Genomic DNA, 19,641 nt, shown 5'->3' with positions numbered 1-19,641 from the left:
CAATCGAATCCCTCTTCTTCTATTCCCCTAGTCTCATGTGTGTGAAGAAAAACTTAGTGTGTTCTTCATTTCCTTGTAAGTACTATTTGTGTTGTTCTTGTAAGTTCTTCTTCTTGTAAGATTGTTTAAGTTAGGTTATCATTTCCTTCTTCCGCAACAATCTTTTATTGTATATTTGTGTGTTAATTCTTGATACACATCAATAAGAATTAAAAAGTTGAAAAAAGTCAGTGTAATTGTATTCAACCCCCCTCCCCTTTTCTACAATTACTATTTGATTATTGCATCCCATTTGGGACCAACAAGTGGTATCAGAGAAGTGAGCTTAATCTCATAAGCTAGATCTGCAATAGCCTCTTCTTCTACCAGCTTCGCTCCTTCTTGTTGCCAAAGCTTCCAGAGAAAAGGTAAGGGTCTCATAGTTGAGACTCATGACTGGATTGATGAGCCGACCTCTTCCTCTAGTGATGAGAATATGGCACATTTGTGTCTTATGGCTAAAATACGAGAGATTGAAGACTCTGACAAAGGATACACCTCTATGTTGTTGATGTGCCTTCTACCTCCAAGAAAGCCAAATATCCAGCCAAACCGAAGAAGGTAAACAACTTTTCTTCTCTTTCTGAAGCTGAAAAGGTTAAAGCTTTTGATTCTTTATCTATTGATCTATATAATGCTATATCTGCTAAAAAGAAAGTTGACCTTCAACTTAAAAGTCTAACTAGTCGGTTACAAAAATGCATGAATCAACTTAAAGACTTTGATAAGTTGAAAAAGGACCTGAAAGAACAAGAGTTAATTAACAATGTTCTTAACAAAAAACAAAAAACAAAAAACAAACTCTACCAGAAGCTTGAGAAAGAAAAAGCCATTATTCATAAATGAGCTAGATCATCCAAGAATCTAGATAATATCTTACATGATCAAATTCCAAGTGAAGTAAAGACTGGTCTAGGCTATGATGATATGGATCTGTGTGCTCCTGATAACTCTTTGTGCATCTCTTCTCACATTCATTCTTTCTCATCTTCGTCTCATTTATCTGATTTTGTTGGATCTCTTTCTCCTAGATCTCATGATAATAGTGGATCTCTCAAATTTTGAGTCTTTGTCAAAGCTAAAAATCCAAACTTTGAATATGATAGTGTTCCTGTTGACTATGTGTTCAACTCTCTTTCTCTGTTGGAACCACATGATACATGCTTATTTAGACCTAAAACATATGAACATTTGAAGTAACCCATGAATCGTAATTTTACCGCTACTAAGAAAGGCAAGTATGTGGACTGACCGATCAAAGTACAAAAATCAGATGTTCATGAAAAAAGCAAGTCAACTGACAGTCCTTCAAGAATAGAAGACCAAAATCCAAACTTAAGATGAAACATAAGCCTTTGGCTACCTCATCACAATCAGCTGCTGCTTCTCAGTCTGCTACCTCAGTGCATCTATTACTGAGTTCATTCCGGACCAGTATCCTTGAAAAGGATTCCCAAGGTTTCTACTTCTTCTCAGAAACCAATCATTGAGTTTGAAAAAGGGATTCTTGGTCCAAAACCCTCTTTATCCTCAGTTTCTTTTTCAAAAGCTTCTTCCTCTTTCAAAAGATCTAAGAAGCATGTTAACATAGTTAAGCACACACCTTTGACATCTATTAAACCTGTGTTCATTTATCATAAATGTTATAAGTGTGGTAACACTTTTCATCTGACTAAGACTTGTCCAAAAGAAAGAATCACTAAGTCAGTAAGAAAAGTGAAAGAAGAAAAGTCTCCTAACCTTAGTGGAACCATTGTAAAATGGGTACCTAAAAACTGATTTATCTATATTTGCAGGGCTTAGGACACCGACATGTATGGTACTTGGACATTAGATGTTCAAGACATGTAATTGGAAACAAGTCTCTGTTGATTAACTATGCGTCTGAACCTGGTTCTTCTGTAACCTTGGGAGATAATGCTAGAGGTATTACAAAATGATATGGTGTTCTATCTAATAGCTCGATTACCTTCAATCGAGTAGCCTATGTAGATTGACTGAAGCACAGTCTGCTAAGTATCAGTCAATTATGTGATCTTAGCTTCATTGTATAATTTGAAGAAAACCAGTGTACTATTCTTGATTCTTTTGGAAATAAGGTGCTAACCGGTATTGAAAGTATATAGTCTGTGTTCAAAATGAAATCATCTAGTACTATCGACACCAACGTTTGTTTCTACTCTGAGGCTACTGCTGATCAAAATTGGCTATGGCATAAAAGGTTGTCTCATCTCAACTTCAAGACCATCAACAATCTTTCTAGCAAAGATCTGGTCATTGGACTTCCTAAGATGTCATATGTCATAGAGAAACTGTGTGTTGCTTGTGAAAAAGGCAAGCAAACCAAAGCAAGTTTCAAGCTCAATATGTGCTCTTCTATTTCTGCTCCTTTACACATGCTTCACATGGATGTCTGTGGTCCTGTGAGTATTCAAAGTTTGGATGGAAAACGTTATACTCTTGTTATTGTAGATTAGCAGTCAAGATATACTTGGGTCTTCTTTCTTCAACACAAGAGTGATGCAACTGAAGAAATTATCAACTTTTTAAAACAAATTGAAGTCTTGAATGGTCTACTTTTCAGATCAATTCGAAGTGATAACGACACTGAATTCAAAAACAATGTTCTTGAAAGCTTATTTGATGACAAAAGTGTTTCTCAGCAGTTCAGACTCCATAGCAAAATGGAGTTATTGAAAGGAGAAATCGTACATTATGTGAAGTTGTACGTTCAATGCTAAGTGAAGCAATTCTTCCGACCTACTTTTAGGCTATAGTTGTCAATACTGCTTGTTTTACTCAAAATAGGTCTACGATTGTGAAAAGAGATAATAAGACTGCTTATGAAGTGTTCCATGGTAGAAAGCCAAACATCAGATAGAGATCAGTTAGGAAAGTTTGATCCTGAATGTGGTGAAGGCATCTTTGTTGATACTCTCTCTTCTTTAAAGCGTATCGGATGTACAATATGCATCGTCAGTGCATAGATGAATATGTCAATGTCAGATTTGATGAATATGGACCGATGCTTACAACATCATCATTTCAAAGTGACGATCTTAAGCTTAGTGGTTGGAATCTCACTCTTCTGAGAATTCAACTCCAATTGATGGACCTCCACAAACTAATGGAGATGATGTTCCACCTGTTGAGGAATATGAAAACGAAGATATATAATTCAGTATGAATATATCATTGGTCAGTCCTATACAAGAACCAACCGATCTGGTACCTTTTCTATGTGGAACCCTCAACTGGTGTCGATGTTCCTATTTCTTTTACTAGGGACACCGGTGACCCAACCTCGGTAGTCGTTAATTCTAATCATCTGACGAATGCTGACAGTGCCTCTACCTCTCTTCTTCTTCCTCTTCCTCCTGCCACTAAGTAGACTAGAGATCACCTAGTGGAGCAATTTATTGGTGATCAGCAAATAGGTGTCCAAACACGTTGCGATGCTGGTAATATCTGTTTGTTTGTCAATTTTCTATCTCTCATCGAGCCTAAAAGATTGAAGAAGCACTTGATGATCCTAGATGGATCAGTGCCATGCAATAAGATTTGTTGCAGTTCAAGCATAACAAACTCCCGACCAACCAACAAAACAATTATTGGCACAAAGTGGGTCTTCATCTACTAAGCATTTTAGCCGAGAATGTGGCCAATTCAATTGCTCTTCAAAAGTAATTTGATGAAGTCAACAGATCTCACTCTTTGGTCCAATGATCAGAATCTGAGGAAACCAAAGAGAAAAGAATAAAATGGTTCAATGACTCAATTCTCCATTGGTATATTGCTACCCGAATTATCAATGCTAGAATCAAAGGTTCTAAACAATTGACTTATGATTCAAATCAGATTTATCTGATAATTGGTCGAGTAAACGGAGTAGTGAGAACTGAATTTTTTTAGATAAATGCTTATGGGCTATCTGAGTGGATGAAAACTATAAAGTGTCTCAAGAAGAGCAGAAGCATGTATCGAAAGTTTGTCTTGGATAATTTGTATCATCTCTTAAAAAAGATAAAGATGATCAAGAAACACTACAAACTCTCTCAAGCTACTGTTAAATAAAGCTGGCTCATCTAAATTTGCTTTTGCCTCTCAATCTGTCAAGAAGCAAGATTATTTTATTCAGAAGCTGTCAAAGGAAGGTAAGGCCCCTGATCTCTCACCTCTTGATCTTACCCTTCCTACTAATGACTGTCATCCAGAATGAACTATCTAGTCTACACCTAAGCATGGAATCTTCTTTTGGAACGCGAGTAGTTGTCTTCGATTTTTTCGAGCTTCTGAGATACCAATAGCTGATTCTCAGCTACTTTGTGTGATACTTAGTATCATTAAAAATTGGTGAAGCTGGAAGAGTCTTCTATACCCGAATTTCGGATGAATTGAAGAAAAGATATGTCTTTGCAACCACAAATATAGATGTTATGGAAGTAGATGATGACTGCTAGCTAATCGATCTATATGACTTCTTGTTCTTGAACTATTTTCTTGACTATAAGTATTCAAATTCATTGTCTAGTATAGATGCAATTTATATTTCTGTATTTACTTCAAATTTTTTGATTCTTTATTTGTTTTGTATATACATTTACAGTTTAAAAAAACAAAAAAAAAAAAAAACAAAAGAAAGAAAGAAAGAAAGAAAGAAAGAAAGAAAAGAACAAAAAAAAATATGTGCATGAGTCAGCGAATTTATAAGTTATTTCCGGTTGAGTTCAAACAAACCTTATATTCATGCTATATGTTATTACTTGTCTATTTTAAAACCAAAATCGCCATCTTAATTTAGCAAGTGCATTTGATTTCTTAAGATTTTGGTTACTCTATCCCCGTGGAAGATATTCAACATCTTACCATCAAAAGATGAGAGTAGGAGAAAGCGTATACTTGCACAAACTCCTATTGATTTTTATGTGAATGCAAACATCCTTGAGGTCTAAACATCTCGATAACATGTTCCCATGTATCCAATTCTTTTTACTATTTGAGATACTCATATATGTATTAAAATGTGGGTCCTGTTGCGCAAAGCCTAAGGTGGCGTTTGGTTCACATAATAAAATCTATTGCAATTGGAACATGTGAAAGGAAGTGAAATTTGAAGTAATTGAAATTGAACTCTCGCCCCTATACTCAAGATGACTTGAAATTGAAAATTATTTTATTGAAAGGCAAAAACATACATTTGAGGAACAATAAAGGGCTAAATAGTCGTTCTAAAATAAACAAGGGGGCAAGTGTGCAATATGGGCATTCCCCCAAAACCCCCCTTTTTTTGGGTTTAATGGAGCTTGAGAACCCCCCACCCCTCTCTCGGCGGTGTTTTCTGTTTGAAAGAATGCCTCCGAAGAGCAAGAAGAACTCCAAGTCAAAGGCTTTCTCTCATTCAGATGCAGCAAGCCCATCTCCTCACAGCAGTTCATCCTCATATTCGAATCCGAACCCAGGTTATAATGATGAAGATGATGAACAATTACTATTGCGCTCACTAGAAGAGATTTCTACCAAATACCCTTCTTTTATTGGTACTTCTGCTCTGATTTGTCGACTCATTGAAGATCCTTCTGGTGGAATTGAATCCAAAGGGTGTAAAATATGGCTGTCAGAAGCCTCCATGGTTGCTTCTTCTATCACTCCTGGTTCCATTGTATCTGTAAGTCTAACTTATTGGTTGTCCTTCTCCTTGTTTTTTTTCTTCTAGAATTTCGATTGTAAATGCGTTTACTATATTACAATGTTATATGGGGGAGTTTACTTCTTTGTGAAATGGGTGCAAGTGATGAAAACACCCACTTTGCAGTATGAAAGAAAGGTTGTGCGGACAACTTTCCTGGGTTGTTAGTGACATGTTCTTCATCTTTCAATTGGTTTCTTCCGGCTTCTGTTTATGGGCTATGGTTTCTTCCGGCTTCTGTTTATGGGCTTTGGTTTCTTCAAAAACCTTCCTTATTTGTTGTTTAGGGATTCTTTTACTCTATATGCCAATGAAGGTTTCTTGGAAGTTCCATCATATTGTTACCATTGCTAACTTTGATAAACATAGATAACTGTATCTTCCTTTTATGCATCAAAATATTACATACATGACATCTATGTTTGAATGTGATTTAAATCCTAGTGTGCGACTTGGGGAGTCGTGTTCAACATGATCAGACTTCTGGTACATGTTTTGCGAGTTGGCTGTGAATTCTAGCTAGTTGCATACTTCTTAGTACACTACTTCAATGCGACATAGATATTGCATATATGGTTGTTGCACCATACATTGTTTGTCACTTGTATGCGACTTCATCATCTCGCATGGAAGCTGTGTCGACGAGAAGGTACGCGACTTGTCAAGTCGCCAGTAAGTCGCGTACGAGCATCAGATGGGTTTTATTGGTAAATTTATGTCATTTTGTTTGTTCTCTTTTACCTCTCAACATACACTTGCACTACATTCACCATAGTTGCTGTAATCACCATTGTGGCTACTTCTTCAAGCTTGTAATTACTTCAATCAACATAGTGAATCGTTATTTAGTTCACTCTACATATTATAGCAATTTGTTTCCATATTGAAATTGAAATTGGATGATTGCATGTTGGTTGATTGGGTCAGCTGACTCTTATTTTGCCCTTGCAATTGGAAAGTCACAGTCAAGTAAAGGTGGAGTTATTTTCACATGAATCTAATTCACTCATAACGTGGTTCACTTTTGGTTCAACACCTATGGGTTGACATCAATATCTATGTAAGATTCTTCTACTTGGTTAATGTACTTGTCAACATTAGTATGTAATGTCATAATGCTATCTTTTTCATGATCAACTAATTACTCCATGTTTTGTTTTTGTGGTTTAATAGTTATTTAAATTTATCAACAGGTCTCACTTGCTTCTTTAAGGAAAGACATCCCTGGGTACTCTCTTAGTTCATTGGCGGATGAATGCGCCAGGCATTATGGATTCAATGAGAAAATCGCCAAGGAAATAGGGAACTACTTTGTTCTGGCTACAGTTTTTCCTTCTTGTAAGGTTTGAACACAATCATGTATCCCTTACATATGGCTTTCTTATATTCGGAAGACTGATTGTTCTACTTATAGCTTAGCCATTTCTTAACCAAAAAGAAAGAAACATCGTCTATCTAAGACTGTCTTGCCATTGTTTACCTTTGCATATTAACACAAAACAAAATCTATCGTTTTTTTACAGTACTTAGATACAAGAACTTAAACTGATGATTATGGTTTCATATAGAGATTTTCAAATGGTTTCTGCTGCCCCACGTTCCCATGTATGCTGAAGTGCCAAGTTTAAATCTTTAGAACAGATCCTGGACTCTTCTCTTCTGGTGTAGCATTTGGCTACATACTTTCGTTTTTCTAGGTTTTCTTTTTATATGACATGTGACACTTTCTCTTATTGCATTAATTTGGTTATAGTTCTCTTGTGTAGCATTTGGCTACATAATATTACTCTAATTTGAACTTGCAATGTTTTCCTAATTTTTTCGCACTCAGGTTTCGAAAAATGGTGTGCGATTATCTTCCAGCCTCTCCTCTGCTATGGGTTATCCAATTTCTGACAGGATACTTTTTGTTTATCCTGTCAACAATGGGAATAAGATAGGACACAACTCGGCAGTTGATTCCTTTTCAATATACAGGTGCAAAGACCTACATTTATTGTTGGTTTCTTCGAAGAGAAGCATTAGTACAAAAAGTAATAAACCGTCTCACTTTGAGTTCTCATCTGAACACAATGGTCATATTGAAAACGGAAATATTTCATCCCCCAAAACACCATCATTGTCTCGATCAAGATTAAGTTCTCCCTGTTCTAGCCGACCGACTTCACCAAGACATACAGAGTCAGTGTTGAACTCGTTTAATCCATCCTTTGATTCTTTTAATATAAGAGAAGTCTTAGAGGATGATGTTGGAAAGAAGCTTCTTCAGACTTGCACTGTGTCACTTCTTTATTCCCGTCATTTACTTTGTGGAAACCTTGTGGTAGTTCCAATTCTTTCAGAGCTTTGCCTTTTCAAGGTAGTAGGTGCTGAAAAAGTACCCGAACTTGGTAATAACGGGGATGTGGAGAGAAAAAGTGATTCATATCTGCGAACTTCAGATGTATCCAACTATACAACTGATGCTTTTCTGGTAGGCCATGGAACAAAAGTTCAGCTATCCTTGGGATTGAGTTCTGAGCCGGAAACTTCTGAGAAAACATATATTGATATATATAGCAAGGATAGCAACGATAATATAGAAGTCAATATTCCTAAATTGGGTGGCCTGTCAAAGGAATATTCCATTTTGAAGGATATCATTATTTCATCATCCGTTAAGAACACTCTGTCAAGGTATGTTATATTTCTGCTTTCGGCTTGCCTGTAATTTTAATTTTGGTGCTGTGCAGTACGTATTTAGTCCTCTTCAGTATGTCTGACCTTGATCAGCTGCTGGACTGATTTCAGCATTGTATATTTCCATGCACTTGAAGTCTTGGGGTGCAAATTACCCAAGGGTTCAGAGTTTAAGCACAAATGTTTCTGGTTGGACAATTTTGGTCATAGCAGTTCCAGAAGCCTATCTTTACCTTAGATAGTGATGGTTCATGCATGTTTCTTAATGTCTTCTGTCAGTAGTTAGTATTTAACTAATTTTAAATGAGTGAGGGAACCTCTAGACAATGACCAGTCATGCGATCTACTTTCTGTATCCAAATTAAGCTAAATCACCTCGTGTCTGGGATCTGCTGCTAGGAGTTTAAGGAGCCAAGTTGAGCCAAATGTCGGCAGTCACGGGTGTTATTCATTATATCAAAGAGCTTAATAAAGCTTCTTTACCTAGTACCTACTGAACTAATTAGCCTTTCTTGATCCTATCCTGAGAGTCTTATTCTATCTTCTAGATCATTATATCCTATCTTTAGATGGGCTTTACCAAGTATGAGCTTCAACAGTTTGGTAAATAAACGTAGTTAAACATTTGCCATTTGTCACAAAGGCATTAGTTTCTTTGTGAAGAGCAAAGCAGGATCCCAGAGGAGTTGTAGGTCCCGGGATCTATGTTGTAGCACTTCCATTTCTTGGATGCGTAGGACGTTATAGTCATTTCAACTGCTCTTTGTCTTGTTTATGTGCACCTTATCCCAAATGGAAGGGTCTTTATTTCTAAATTTTGTCGTACATGATCAATGAACTCCATTCTTTCGCCTGTAGAAGGTTGTAGATGACATTTCTTCTCGGATCAATATGTTTCTATCTCTAGATGTGTAAAATTGTTATCAAGTATTATTTTTCATGTGTTTTGGGTCATTTTTCTGCATGTTCGCTTACACAGACACACTTTATGTACACAAGGGATGAAATAGCTAAAAGAAGACTTAAATGTTTTGCTTAAAAACTTAGTCACTTTCTGATGTAACTGTTTTAGCATGGGTTTACGTCCAACAAAAGGAGTGCTGCTTCATGGTCCACCTGGCACAGGGAAGACTTCCTTGGCTCGATTGTGTGCCAATGATGCTGGCGTCAATCTCTTCTCCGTAAATGGACCAGAATTTATCAGTCAGTTCTATGGTGAAAGCGAGCAAGCATTGCATGCAGTCTTTGATTCAGCTAGCAATGCTGCACCTGCTGTGGTAAGTTTTATCTTTTTGGACATTAATGTTCTTGACCCTTTTTGATATATTTCATTCAGCCATGTTATTCTTACTGGATCATTTCTTACCAATAAAATGGTACATGTAAATTCTCCTTCTTTGCTAGTATATTTGATGTAATAAAGGATGTTAAAAGGGTAACCCATAACTCTAAATTTGATAAATGTAAACCTAATTGCAGAACAACGTAACAATTGCACCACCATGCATAATCAGGCACTGCTATCAATTCTAGCAGTAAGTGTAAAAACAGTACTATTCTGAATGTGGCATTTTCTTCTAACATCCAACTTGAGTTCAAAACTTTTGTTTTCTATTTTTCAGATAGTAAGTACCTTGGAAGTGCTTAATCTAATACAGGAAAAAAGATGATTCACTTTTATGTATTATTATACAGGACAGGTGGTTTTTTTGAGGGGGGGAGTTGGTGATGGGTTTGATAGCGTTTCATTTATATCTAAAGCTGGGACATCACGATAAGAAGACAGGAAATGGTGAGCTTTGTAGGAACCCGAATTATATAATTGAAATGTAGATTTCCATCTTTTTAAAATCACCTTAGTTTAGAACCTAAAAGCCTAGAAGAAAGAAAGAATAAAAAAGCTAGACTACATGCTTGCTGGCAGAATAAATCCCATACCCTGATAACCAAAACCCAAACTGTTTGTGCGTACAAGAACACTGGAGTTAAATTTCGAAGCTGGAGACTGGAGTTGAGTTAAAACATTTTTATTGGGAGGTGCAGAAGATCTGAGTCTTATACTATTTTTCTAATTAGAATTCTTTGAAGAGCTTTTTTGTTGGCATTTATAGTTGTTCGAAGAAAAGTTTAAGCCGAGCTCCAACTGGTAGTCATGAACTCTTAACTGACACCTCTAACTTTCTTAGGTTCCAAGTGTTTCATGACTTGTGTATTTGATTTTGGTTTGTAAATAGATTTTAAAATAAGGTATAATTAGGAAAAATCACATGTGGGACATGCTCTGAAACTTGTGAGTCTATTCCTAGAAATTTATTGTGCAAGAGTGAAGCATATGGAAAGATGTGGAAACTACATTCTTTTTGTTCACGTAGTTTAAATTCTCTTTCATATGTGGGTCTCATTTCATGATGTGAGGATAAATGGATATGGGACCCATAAAAATGGAGGAAATTGGGCTAACATATGGAACCCCAGTTAGATGAAAGTTAATTTAGCGAACTGTCTAGTTCCCCAGAAAAATTATAAATCACCCCAGGTGAAGTTTAAATTATATCCCAGCTTCAAATCTGAAGACTTGTCTTCTTAACCTCCCATGGCTTATATTTTTCAAGCTAAAACCATCATTGAGAATCTTTTTCCTTGCAGACACCATATAGTTTAGAGTTTGGCCACTATAGTAGATAGATGGGGTTCATTGTGAAGAATGATTATTTCCAAATATAACTTCTTCTAATTCCACTGAGTTCTTGTACAAGGGATTCAAGAAAATTATTCTGTCTTCTTTCTTCTGATCATCTGGACTAGTTCATGTGATAAATTTTCTAAGACTAGTTATGTATTCATCATCTATGTATTTCACATTAAAATATAATGGCACTAAAAATCAGCATATTAGGATAGGTTACTGGCATAATGTCACAGCAATGAATGGCTAACGTGCACTTGGACTATTTATTTTATTTATTGCCTACTTAAATATGTTTTATATATTCTGTAGTTCTTACATGAGTATGGGATCGGTTAGTGTAGTTATGTTTTTGGGAGTCTTTAATCAAGGGAACTTCATGATGCTTTTTTTACGGTATCAATTTAGAGTTTCTTACTTTTTCCAATTAATGTAATGAAAGCTGAATTTGCCACCGACTGCAGTAAGGAACATTATGTTGGGGTAAATGAGAAGTCTGTGAAATAAGAAAGTGAAATCAGAAATAACTATATTGGATATTTTGGAAGTGGTATTGGTAATGTGAAGGTGCCACTAATCCACGTGGTCTAGGTCCACCCCACACATTCCTAGAACCGGCATGATACGACTCAGCCCGACCCGCACTGGGGTCGGATATATCAGCTTCGCAAAAGAGAGGCAGGAAACAAGTAGAGGGGGTTGTTTGCAATTTCCTTATTCTTAATTAGTTGATTAGGRAAGATATTAATTAGTTTATTAGGATAAATATGTTTTCCTATTTTTTAGGATTAGGGTATATTTTTTAGGATTAGGGTACGGCTTTATTTAAGGGACCGGCCACCCATTGTTTGCATTCATTCTAGTATTTTGATTCTTGTCGTAGACATTGGAGATTACTGGGTCTCGAATTCCAGGGGTTTATTTTAATAAGCATCCGATTAGTGGTACTTTAGGCCGCTAATCTTGATTTTGCCAATTGATTCATATCACGGCACCCCCGCCCCAACCTAGGGGATTGCCACTGAGCTAAGTCCTCGTGGTTTAAGTATATTGGATGTTACAGGGGGTGTAAATTGAGTGGAAATATTGAAGGAGTCTCTTGCTGCATACTCGTTGATTGCAGTAAACTTTTACGTTAAATACAATTTCTACCTAAACTATGGAGTCTGTTATCAATTTACAGTTTCTAACATTTTTGGGGCAAATAGCTACCTAGTCTTATGATTGTTAGGGCTTCAGATGTTAAAATACATTCCTTGTGCTATTCTTTTTGGAGAAAAGAACTGGTCTTTTTTATTGAAAATTCTTCTGTATTTTAGAAATACACTTCTTGGTTCTTACATATTGTTAAGGCATGCTAAGGGCCCGTTTGTTAACAGCTTAATGAGACTCAGCTTATTCGGTCAGCTATACATGACTGTCTGGTTATGGCTTAATGATGTAGAAAGTGGCTTATTCGGTAAGCTTCTAGGGGGAGCTTTATGCAGAAAGCCAAGTTTTTCCAAACCTCCCCCTCCCAATTAAAAAACATGCTCCTTCCATCTATGAAAAAACCCATCCAAACAAAAACCCTCCCAATCCTTACATACAGATTAATCCACAAAGTCCACTATATTCATAAAAGACTTAAAAGAAAACCAACCAATGGCCGGTAACATGGACTATGAAATACTAAGCTGTCTTATCTTTATACATTTAGAAGAGGATTGGAGGTCAGAAGTCTTGAAACAATAGTTGCCAAAATGTGACTTATTCCCTGACAATAGCCTCCTATGCTTACCTGCTGGCCTGTTCCATTCCCATTGCACATTTTTAGTTGCTAAATAATTTCCCATCGTTGAACTGTTTGATGATCGCTTGTTTTCATGGAGATTTCTAGTCACCAATTTTGCCAACACATTTCTTTAAGCGAATAAAACTTGCCAACTGTGTCTGCTGAATTCCCTATAGAAGTAAAACTAGTGGTTTGTGCTTCTAGGTATTCATAGATGAATTGGATGCCATTGCACCATCACGAAAAGAAGGTGGTGAAGAGCTTTCCGAAAGAATTGTGGCAACACTACTCAATTTGATGGATGGTATTAGCAGAACTGAAGGCCTACTTGTTATAGCTGCAACCAATAGGCCTGACAGTATCGAGCCAGCACTCAGACGTCCCGGAAGACTCGACAGGGAAATTGAAATAAGTAGGATAGTCTTTCATTAACCTATGTTTTTTCCCCAAAAATTTATGATTCTCTACACATTTGGACAGAAGTGAATCAGGGTTGGGCTCTATTAATTTCCCAACTGGTTGATTGCTTCTCAAATGAATGTTTGTTACTTTCTAATGATGAATAAACCCGTTTTATTTGTCTGAATTATATGCAGGCGTGCCATCTCCGTTTCAACGTTATGATATATTACTTGCCCTGCTCAATGAAAAAGAACACCATCTTTCAGATACGGAAATTCATCATGTGGCTATGACTACTCATGGGTTTGTGGGCGCTGATCTCGCTTCCCTCTGCAACGAAGCTGCCTTTGTTTGTCTTAGGCGTTGCATTGGCGAGCTTGGTGATGAATTATTGTGCTACCAATCATCTGTGTCTTACAACAAGCATCCTGATGATAATATGAAAGCTTCGTCGTGTTCAGATAATATGAAGGATTTGTATTCTGGGAATAACTTGGAGTACTCGTCTTTATCTAATTCAGAGCTACATTTAGGAAGTGTTGAAAGTGATAGGATGGCGAAAAACTTGAGCGTGTCTCTTGAGGATTTCGAGAAGGCAAGAATTAAAGTGAGACCAAGCGCCATGAGAGAGGTAATATAAAATTTTCACCATTGTATGGCCATCTTCCAAAGATATTTGTGGTTGCTAGCTAGAATAAAGCTTTTTTGCAAATTTACCTAGCGAACGAGTTGTGTGCGCTTATTTAGAAGGATAAAATTTATTTAAATGCATTACCTTCTGACAGATTTAAGAACGCCTCTGCCTAGCGGAGAATACCTCTAACTAACACAATAATGCCTCAAAATCTGTCAGAAGATCCATGCATTTAAAAAGATATATGTTATTCTCTTAAATAACCCATTTGTGTGTACGGTCTACAGGTTGTGTTACTGGACCACTGTACCCCATGATTCGATCACCTTTTGCCTTTTGGTCTTATTTGATGGACACAAACAAATATTTTCCAAAACATTCTACCTCTTATAAGCATTAACTTAACATCATCTCAGTAAGGGTCTACTGGTTAAGCCGCGTTCCTTTTTGGTAGCAAGCAGGGTCCGGCGGGCAATGGGGGACATGTGCGTAGTGGACAAGTAAAGAATTTTAGTACTCCCTCTGTCCCAAAACAAGTGTCCATATTTGTGTTTATGTTTGTCCCAAAATTAGTGTCCGCTTTCATACTTCATATATAGATGGTTAATAATTTCTAAAAATTTTCAGTTCTACCATTAATTATGACACATGAATATTTTAAGAGTTGATTAGATGGCGAAACTCATTAGTCATTAGTGGAATAATTATGTTTCTAAACCGTGTGCTTTTTTATTAGGGTAAAATTGTCATTCGGTTAATTAAAAGTGTAATAATTATAAATTTCTAAAACTGTGTGTTCTTTTTGTGTACATTTATTTTGGGTGGTGATTTGATATTATAGGGGTGAAACATATATTTTTTGCAACTGCTTTCTATCATTCTGACTTGTTTGATCTACAATCAGGTGATACTTGAGGTTCCGAAGGTTAGCTGGAAAGACGTTGGTGGTCAAGAGGAGGTCAAAATGCAGTTGATGGAAGCCGTAGAATGGCCTCAAAAGCACCAGGATGCTTTCAAACGAATTGGTACTCGTCCACCAACTGGGGTTTTGTTGTTTGGTCCCCCGGGGTGCAGCAAAACCCTTTTGGCTCGTGCGGTGGCATCTGAGGCCAAACTGAATTTTCTTGCAGTGAAGGGACCAGAACTTTTCAGCAAATGGGTCGGCGAATCAGAAAAGGCTGTAAGGTCTCTGTTTGCAAAGGCAAGGGCTAATGCTCCTTCAATTGTATTTTTTGACGAATTAGATGGTCTTGCCAACATCCGTGGAAAGGAAAATGATGGGGTTTCGGTCTCTGATCGTGTTATAAGTCAGCTTCTTGTTGAATTAGACGGTAAGACTTCTTATTGTTTTCATTTAGTTAAATATTTTCTCTTAACTCTAATGTGTGTATAGTTTTGTTATAGAGTTATATAATTCTCATCGGATTATATTCGCAACTTGTTTGTTGATTTAGGTTTGAGCCAGAGAGTTAATGTCACAGTTATTGCTGCCACAAACCGACCAGATAAAATCGACTCTGCCCTTATGAGACCAGGTATCACCTTATTTTTTAAGATCCATTCTTACTTCTGGAATTTGTGTAACTCATCGGCTTCTTAATACAAAATTGATAGGACGGTTTGATAGGCTCGTGTATGTGGGCCCACCAAATGAAAAAGACCGTGAGGAGATATTCTGTATCCATTTGAGTAAAATGACTTGCAGTTCCGATGTATGCATTAAGGAGTTAGCTCTTCTTTCTGAAGGCTGTACTGGGGCTGACATTTCTTTAATATGTCGGGAAGCGGCTGTTGCAGCTATCGAGGTTTGTTACCCCCTTGGTTATCAATGAGGATCCTTTCAAAGTTCATAGCTTTTAATTCAAATGTCTATTTTGATGGCACAAAAAAATGCATTTGGTATGGCGATAGGACAAGACTGGATAGGCGAGAGTGAGGTTGGACAGTGAAAGAATGGTGGAGGTTTTAGGGTTCTAATTTGACATGGGTAGTTTTGTAATTTATCATTATCTGGTTTTTGTTCCACCTATTTTGTCGGATCCCACTCAGTCCCGTCCTATCCCAATCTAATGTCTTGCCGACATGGGAAAACAAGTTTTTGTTTTGTTTTGTCCTAGTACCACATGCACCATGGTTGCTAATGGTTGTTTATTATCTCAGGAGAAACTTGATGCTTCGGAAGTAACAATGAAGCATTTAAGATCTGCGATTGAACAAGTGCAGCCATCGGATGTAGATTCTTATCAGGAATTGACGGAAAAATTTCAGAGACTTGTGTCCGTGGCTACCCCGAATGATGATTCGAGCACATGAATTGATGAAGTTGGTTACCTTTTCCTGGTAATTCAAACTCTTTGCTTTGTCTTCCAGGATTATATACGGGAATGAACTTTTGATAGATTTTCTCTTTAAATGCATGACCTTCTGATAGATTTAAGAATATCTTTGTCTAACAGAAGAATGCCTCAAAATATGTCATTATTTAAAAAAAAAAATCTGTTATAAGGTTATTCTCCTAAATAGTTCTCGTCTTTTGGATCGTGCATGTTACTGAAGCCTAACCCACCATATCCCACCCAACAGGTGGGGTTTGGGAGAGGTGAGATTGGGATGTATGCAAATATGTCAGCTATCTCAAGAAGTAGAACAACTGTTTATGTGATTGAACTGTAATAATATATACTTCTGGTGCAACAGGAGCATTTTGAAATCGATTGCATAGCGTAAATCTCATGCTCCGATATCATTTTCATAGAGAGATTTTCAGACCATCTTCGCTTTCTAGTTGGAACCACCACCCAACTTGTTTTCGAACCTCCATAATCCGAAACTACTTAAACTTGGCTGCTCGCTCACCGAATAGATTCTGCATGGAAATTAACCAACTTCTCGCCATACCATCGGAAATGGTTTGCCCGTGAAGATGTGATTATACTTGATTTATTTTGTGTTTTTGGTTTCCCAAATGAAGGTTAGATTTAGGTGTAAGAAAATTTACTTCCACCCCAATTTGAATGGCGGAATTTAGCTGTTACTTGCTAGCCGTTTTGTGTATAAATGTGATAACCGGGTTATTCAGATTATAAGTTTGGGGTGGTTTTTGAAAAGTATGGATAAATTAAGGGGTTAAATGTGTTTAATTGGGTTTTTTATATGAGATATTTTTAATATCTCACAAGTATTTTGTTAAGTTGGTGAAAAAGTTTTCTGTTTGTCTTCTTGGGTGCAAATCAAACAAAAAATAGGAGGAAAGAACTCGATTGATTCTGTGATTTCTATGTGGAAGATTAGTGCTATCTTTTTGTGATTAAGGTGAGTTTATATTTTTACCATATTTTTTTATTTGAAAATTGGGTATAAAACTGTATGGTTCTTTATATGAGTTGCTAACTATAAAACTGTTTTTGATGCTATAATTAACATAATTGTGGGTTTTTGTTATGAGTATAACATTTGTGGGAATAAGGGTGACATATTAAAGAAATGTGTATTTTGGGTTATAAGGATGACATATCAAGGAGATGTATATATTGGGATAAGGGTGGCAAAATCATGAGTTATAAAATCTGGATTTTTGATCAACAATCATAATTATTAAAGATGTGATGACTTATAGTTGTCGCATCCCATTGATGCGATAAAGTGTGATTCTTGCATCAGTGTGATACTGTGATGCGAGGAGTGAGTTTTGGCGCATCACAAGTGAGTTTTGTTGCATCCTTGTGATTCCACAAGTTGACTTATCGCACCTATATGATGCGACAAGTCAGATTTATCGTACCAGTGTGATGCGATGAGTTGGTATTCTTGCACGATTTGTTGCGAGGAAATGGTTTGTCTCATTCTCGTGATGCGACAAGTTGACTTATCACACCTATATGATGCGACAAGTTAGATTTATCGTACCAGTGTGATGTGATGAGTTGGTATTCTTGCATAGTGTATTGCGAGGAAATGTGTTTGTCAAATCCATGTGATGCGAGAATTTTGTATAAACTTCTTTATGATGCGATAAGATTTACTTGCAACATGTTTATCAAGTTATTGAATATTTGGATGCAATAAGTGAAGTTTGTTATATCAAAAGGATATATAATTGTCATTGTTACAAATATGAGTTCATAAATATGATTTGGTGATTTTTCACTCTGTAATTGTATCAAAGAGATTTCTCACTAGACCTCAAAGTCTAATCCTCATTTTGTGTTTTTAAAAATGTACGTTACAGGTCGGGCACAACCAGATGACAATGGGAAAGGGAAATTGTGAAGTGTTATATTATGTTTGCATGGATTATTGTGCTAGCATAATACTCTTTTGTATCTGAATATTTGATATGTATTCATGCGTTGTATAGATATTTTCTGGAAAAAGTTATTAGTTATTTTGTAATATAGCTTTTGTAGAGAGTTTGAGACCGAATATAAACTAATAATTAAATCTATAATAATTGTTTTTTTATAAACTAATAATTAAATCTGTAAATCGTGAGATAACCAATCTTGTTGCAACTAGTATCTAACTAATTATCCAAAATTGATTACTTGATCTATAAATAACCAATTAATCAAAATTAGAATCATTTCATTTCAACAACAAAGAACTTTTAATTTACAATTATCAATTTTGAAATACAGGTCCAAGTACATGACTTGGGATCATATGAGAACAAGGGTTTTTCGTGAGACCCGTAAAACCAATTCTCAACCCTTGGATTAGATCTACAATTGTCAGATCTCAACATTCATAAACTCCACGAGATTTCTCAATAATTACAAAATTGTCACCATGCAACTTTAGACCGTTAGATCATTAGCTTATAAAGTTGATCAATGAACATAAATTGGTCTTATGGGTCTCACGAAAAACCTTTGGTCTCACGTGAACCCAACCCCCAAGCACCTTGTGATTCTTCAACGTCAAAATTAGGCATGAGAATGGGCCCCTACCCGTTGGGGAACCTGATCCGCCCGCCCCGGTTGGGGATGGGGATTCCCTGCTAAATCAGGGATGGGGATGGGACGGGGACGGGGATCCCCGTTTGTCTCAAATCGGGGATGGGACGGGGACGGGTATGATACTCCCGCCCAGTACCCGTTATATATATATATATATATATATATATATATATATATATATATATATATTAATTAATAAATTGTATATATACATATATATCTATATTATTTATTTCAACTAAAGCGGTAGTTCATAATTTCTTATTTTCTAACTAGGTTTATAATTTAAGTTGTTTTTATGTTAATATGTAATATTTTGAATGTCAAGTCAAAATACGATTACTCGATAAGTTTTGTATATTACTCGAACTCGATATGATTTTATATTATTCAATATCTTTTGGTACACGAAACTTTAAGTTTCTTTTGGATTTAATTGATTTTTTTGTTTTGTTTTAGGTTATTAGCTCTTATATGATGTTGTGGTTTTTTTGTATTAAATTAAATTCATTTTGGTTTTAGGTTTATTGAAAAATGTTTGAGATTTACAGATGTATGGTCTCTCACATATTTAATTTAAAATAACTTACATAAACGGAAAAAAAATCTCCGTTTCCCCATCAGGGATGAGAATGGGGACGGAAATAGAGATAAGTAGTCGGGGACGAGGATGTGGATTGAGGTCCCCGCCCCATTCCCATGCCTAGTCAAAATAACCACATTGATACTGTATAACTAAAACACCTCCTAAATCTGATATATATTTTTAACTGTTATAAGAAC

General features: G+C 36.3%; 1 protein-coding gene across 2 annotated transcripts; it reads left to right on the top strand.

The window, feature by feature from the left end:
- Window positions 1-5,380: 5,380 nt before the first annotated feature.
- On the top strand, window positions 5,381-17,036 carry LOC112513483 (calmodulin-interacting protein 111). Of its 2 annotated transcripts, XM_025119761.1 has the most exons (12): window positions 5,381-5,704; window positions 6,919-7,068; window positions 7,557-8,401; window positions 9,477-9,681; window positions 13,069-13,276; window positions 13,461-13,897; window positions 14,805-14,925; window positions 15,031-15,231; window positions 15,355-15,435; window positions 15,515-15,705; window positions 16,061-16,240; window positions 16,598-17,036. In XM_025119761.1, exons 1-11 carry the CDS (start codon window positions 5,390-5,392, stop codon window positions 16,211-16,213), a joined length of 2,907 nt encoding a protein of 968 aa, XP_024975529.1. In that variant the 5' UTR covers window positions 5,381-5,389; the 3' UTR covers window positions 16,214-16,240; window positions 16,598-17,036. The 2 variants fall into 2 exon arrangements, with proteins under 2 accessions (XP_024975529.1, XP_024975528.1); XM_025119760.1 differs by having other exon boundaries at window positions 14,805-15,231.
- The last annotated feature ends 2,605 nt before the right edge of the window (window positions 17,037-19,641 follow it).

This window comes from Cynara cardunculus, assembly GCF_001531365.2.
Source record: "Cynara cardunculus var. scolymus isolate 2C chromosome LG 5, CcrdV1, whole genome shotgun sequence".
Taxonomy (NCBI): Eukaryota; Viridiplantae; Streptophyta; class Magnoliopsida; order Asterales; family Asteraceae; genus Cynara; species Cynara cardunculus.
Note: the sequence above shows the minus strand (reverse complement) of the source record. Positions and strands in the feature narration are given on the sequence as shown.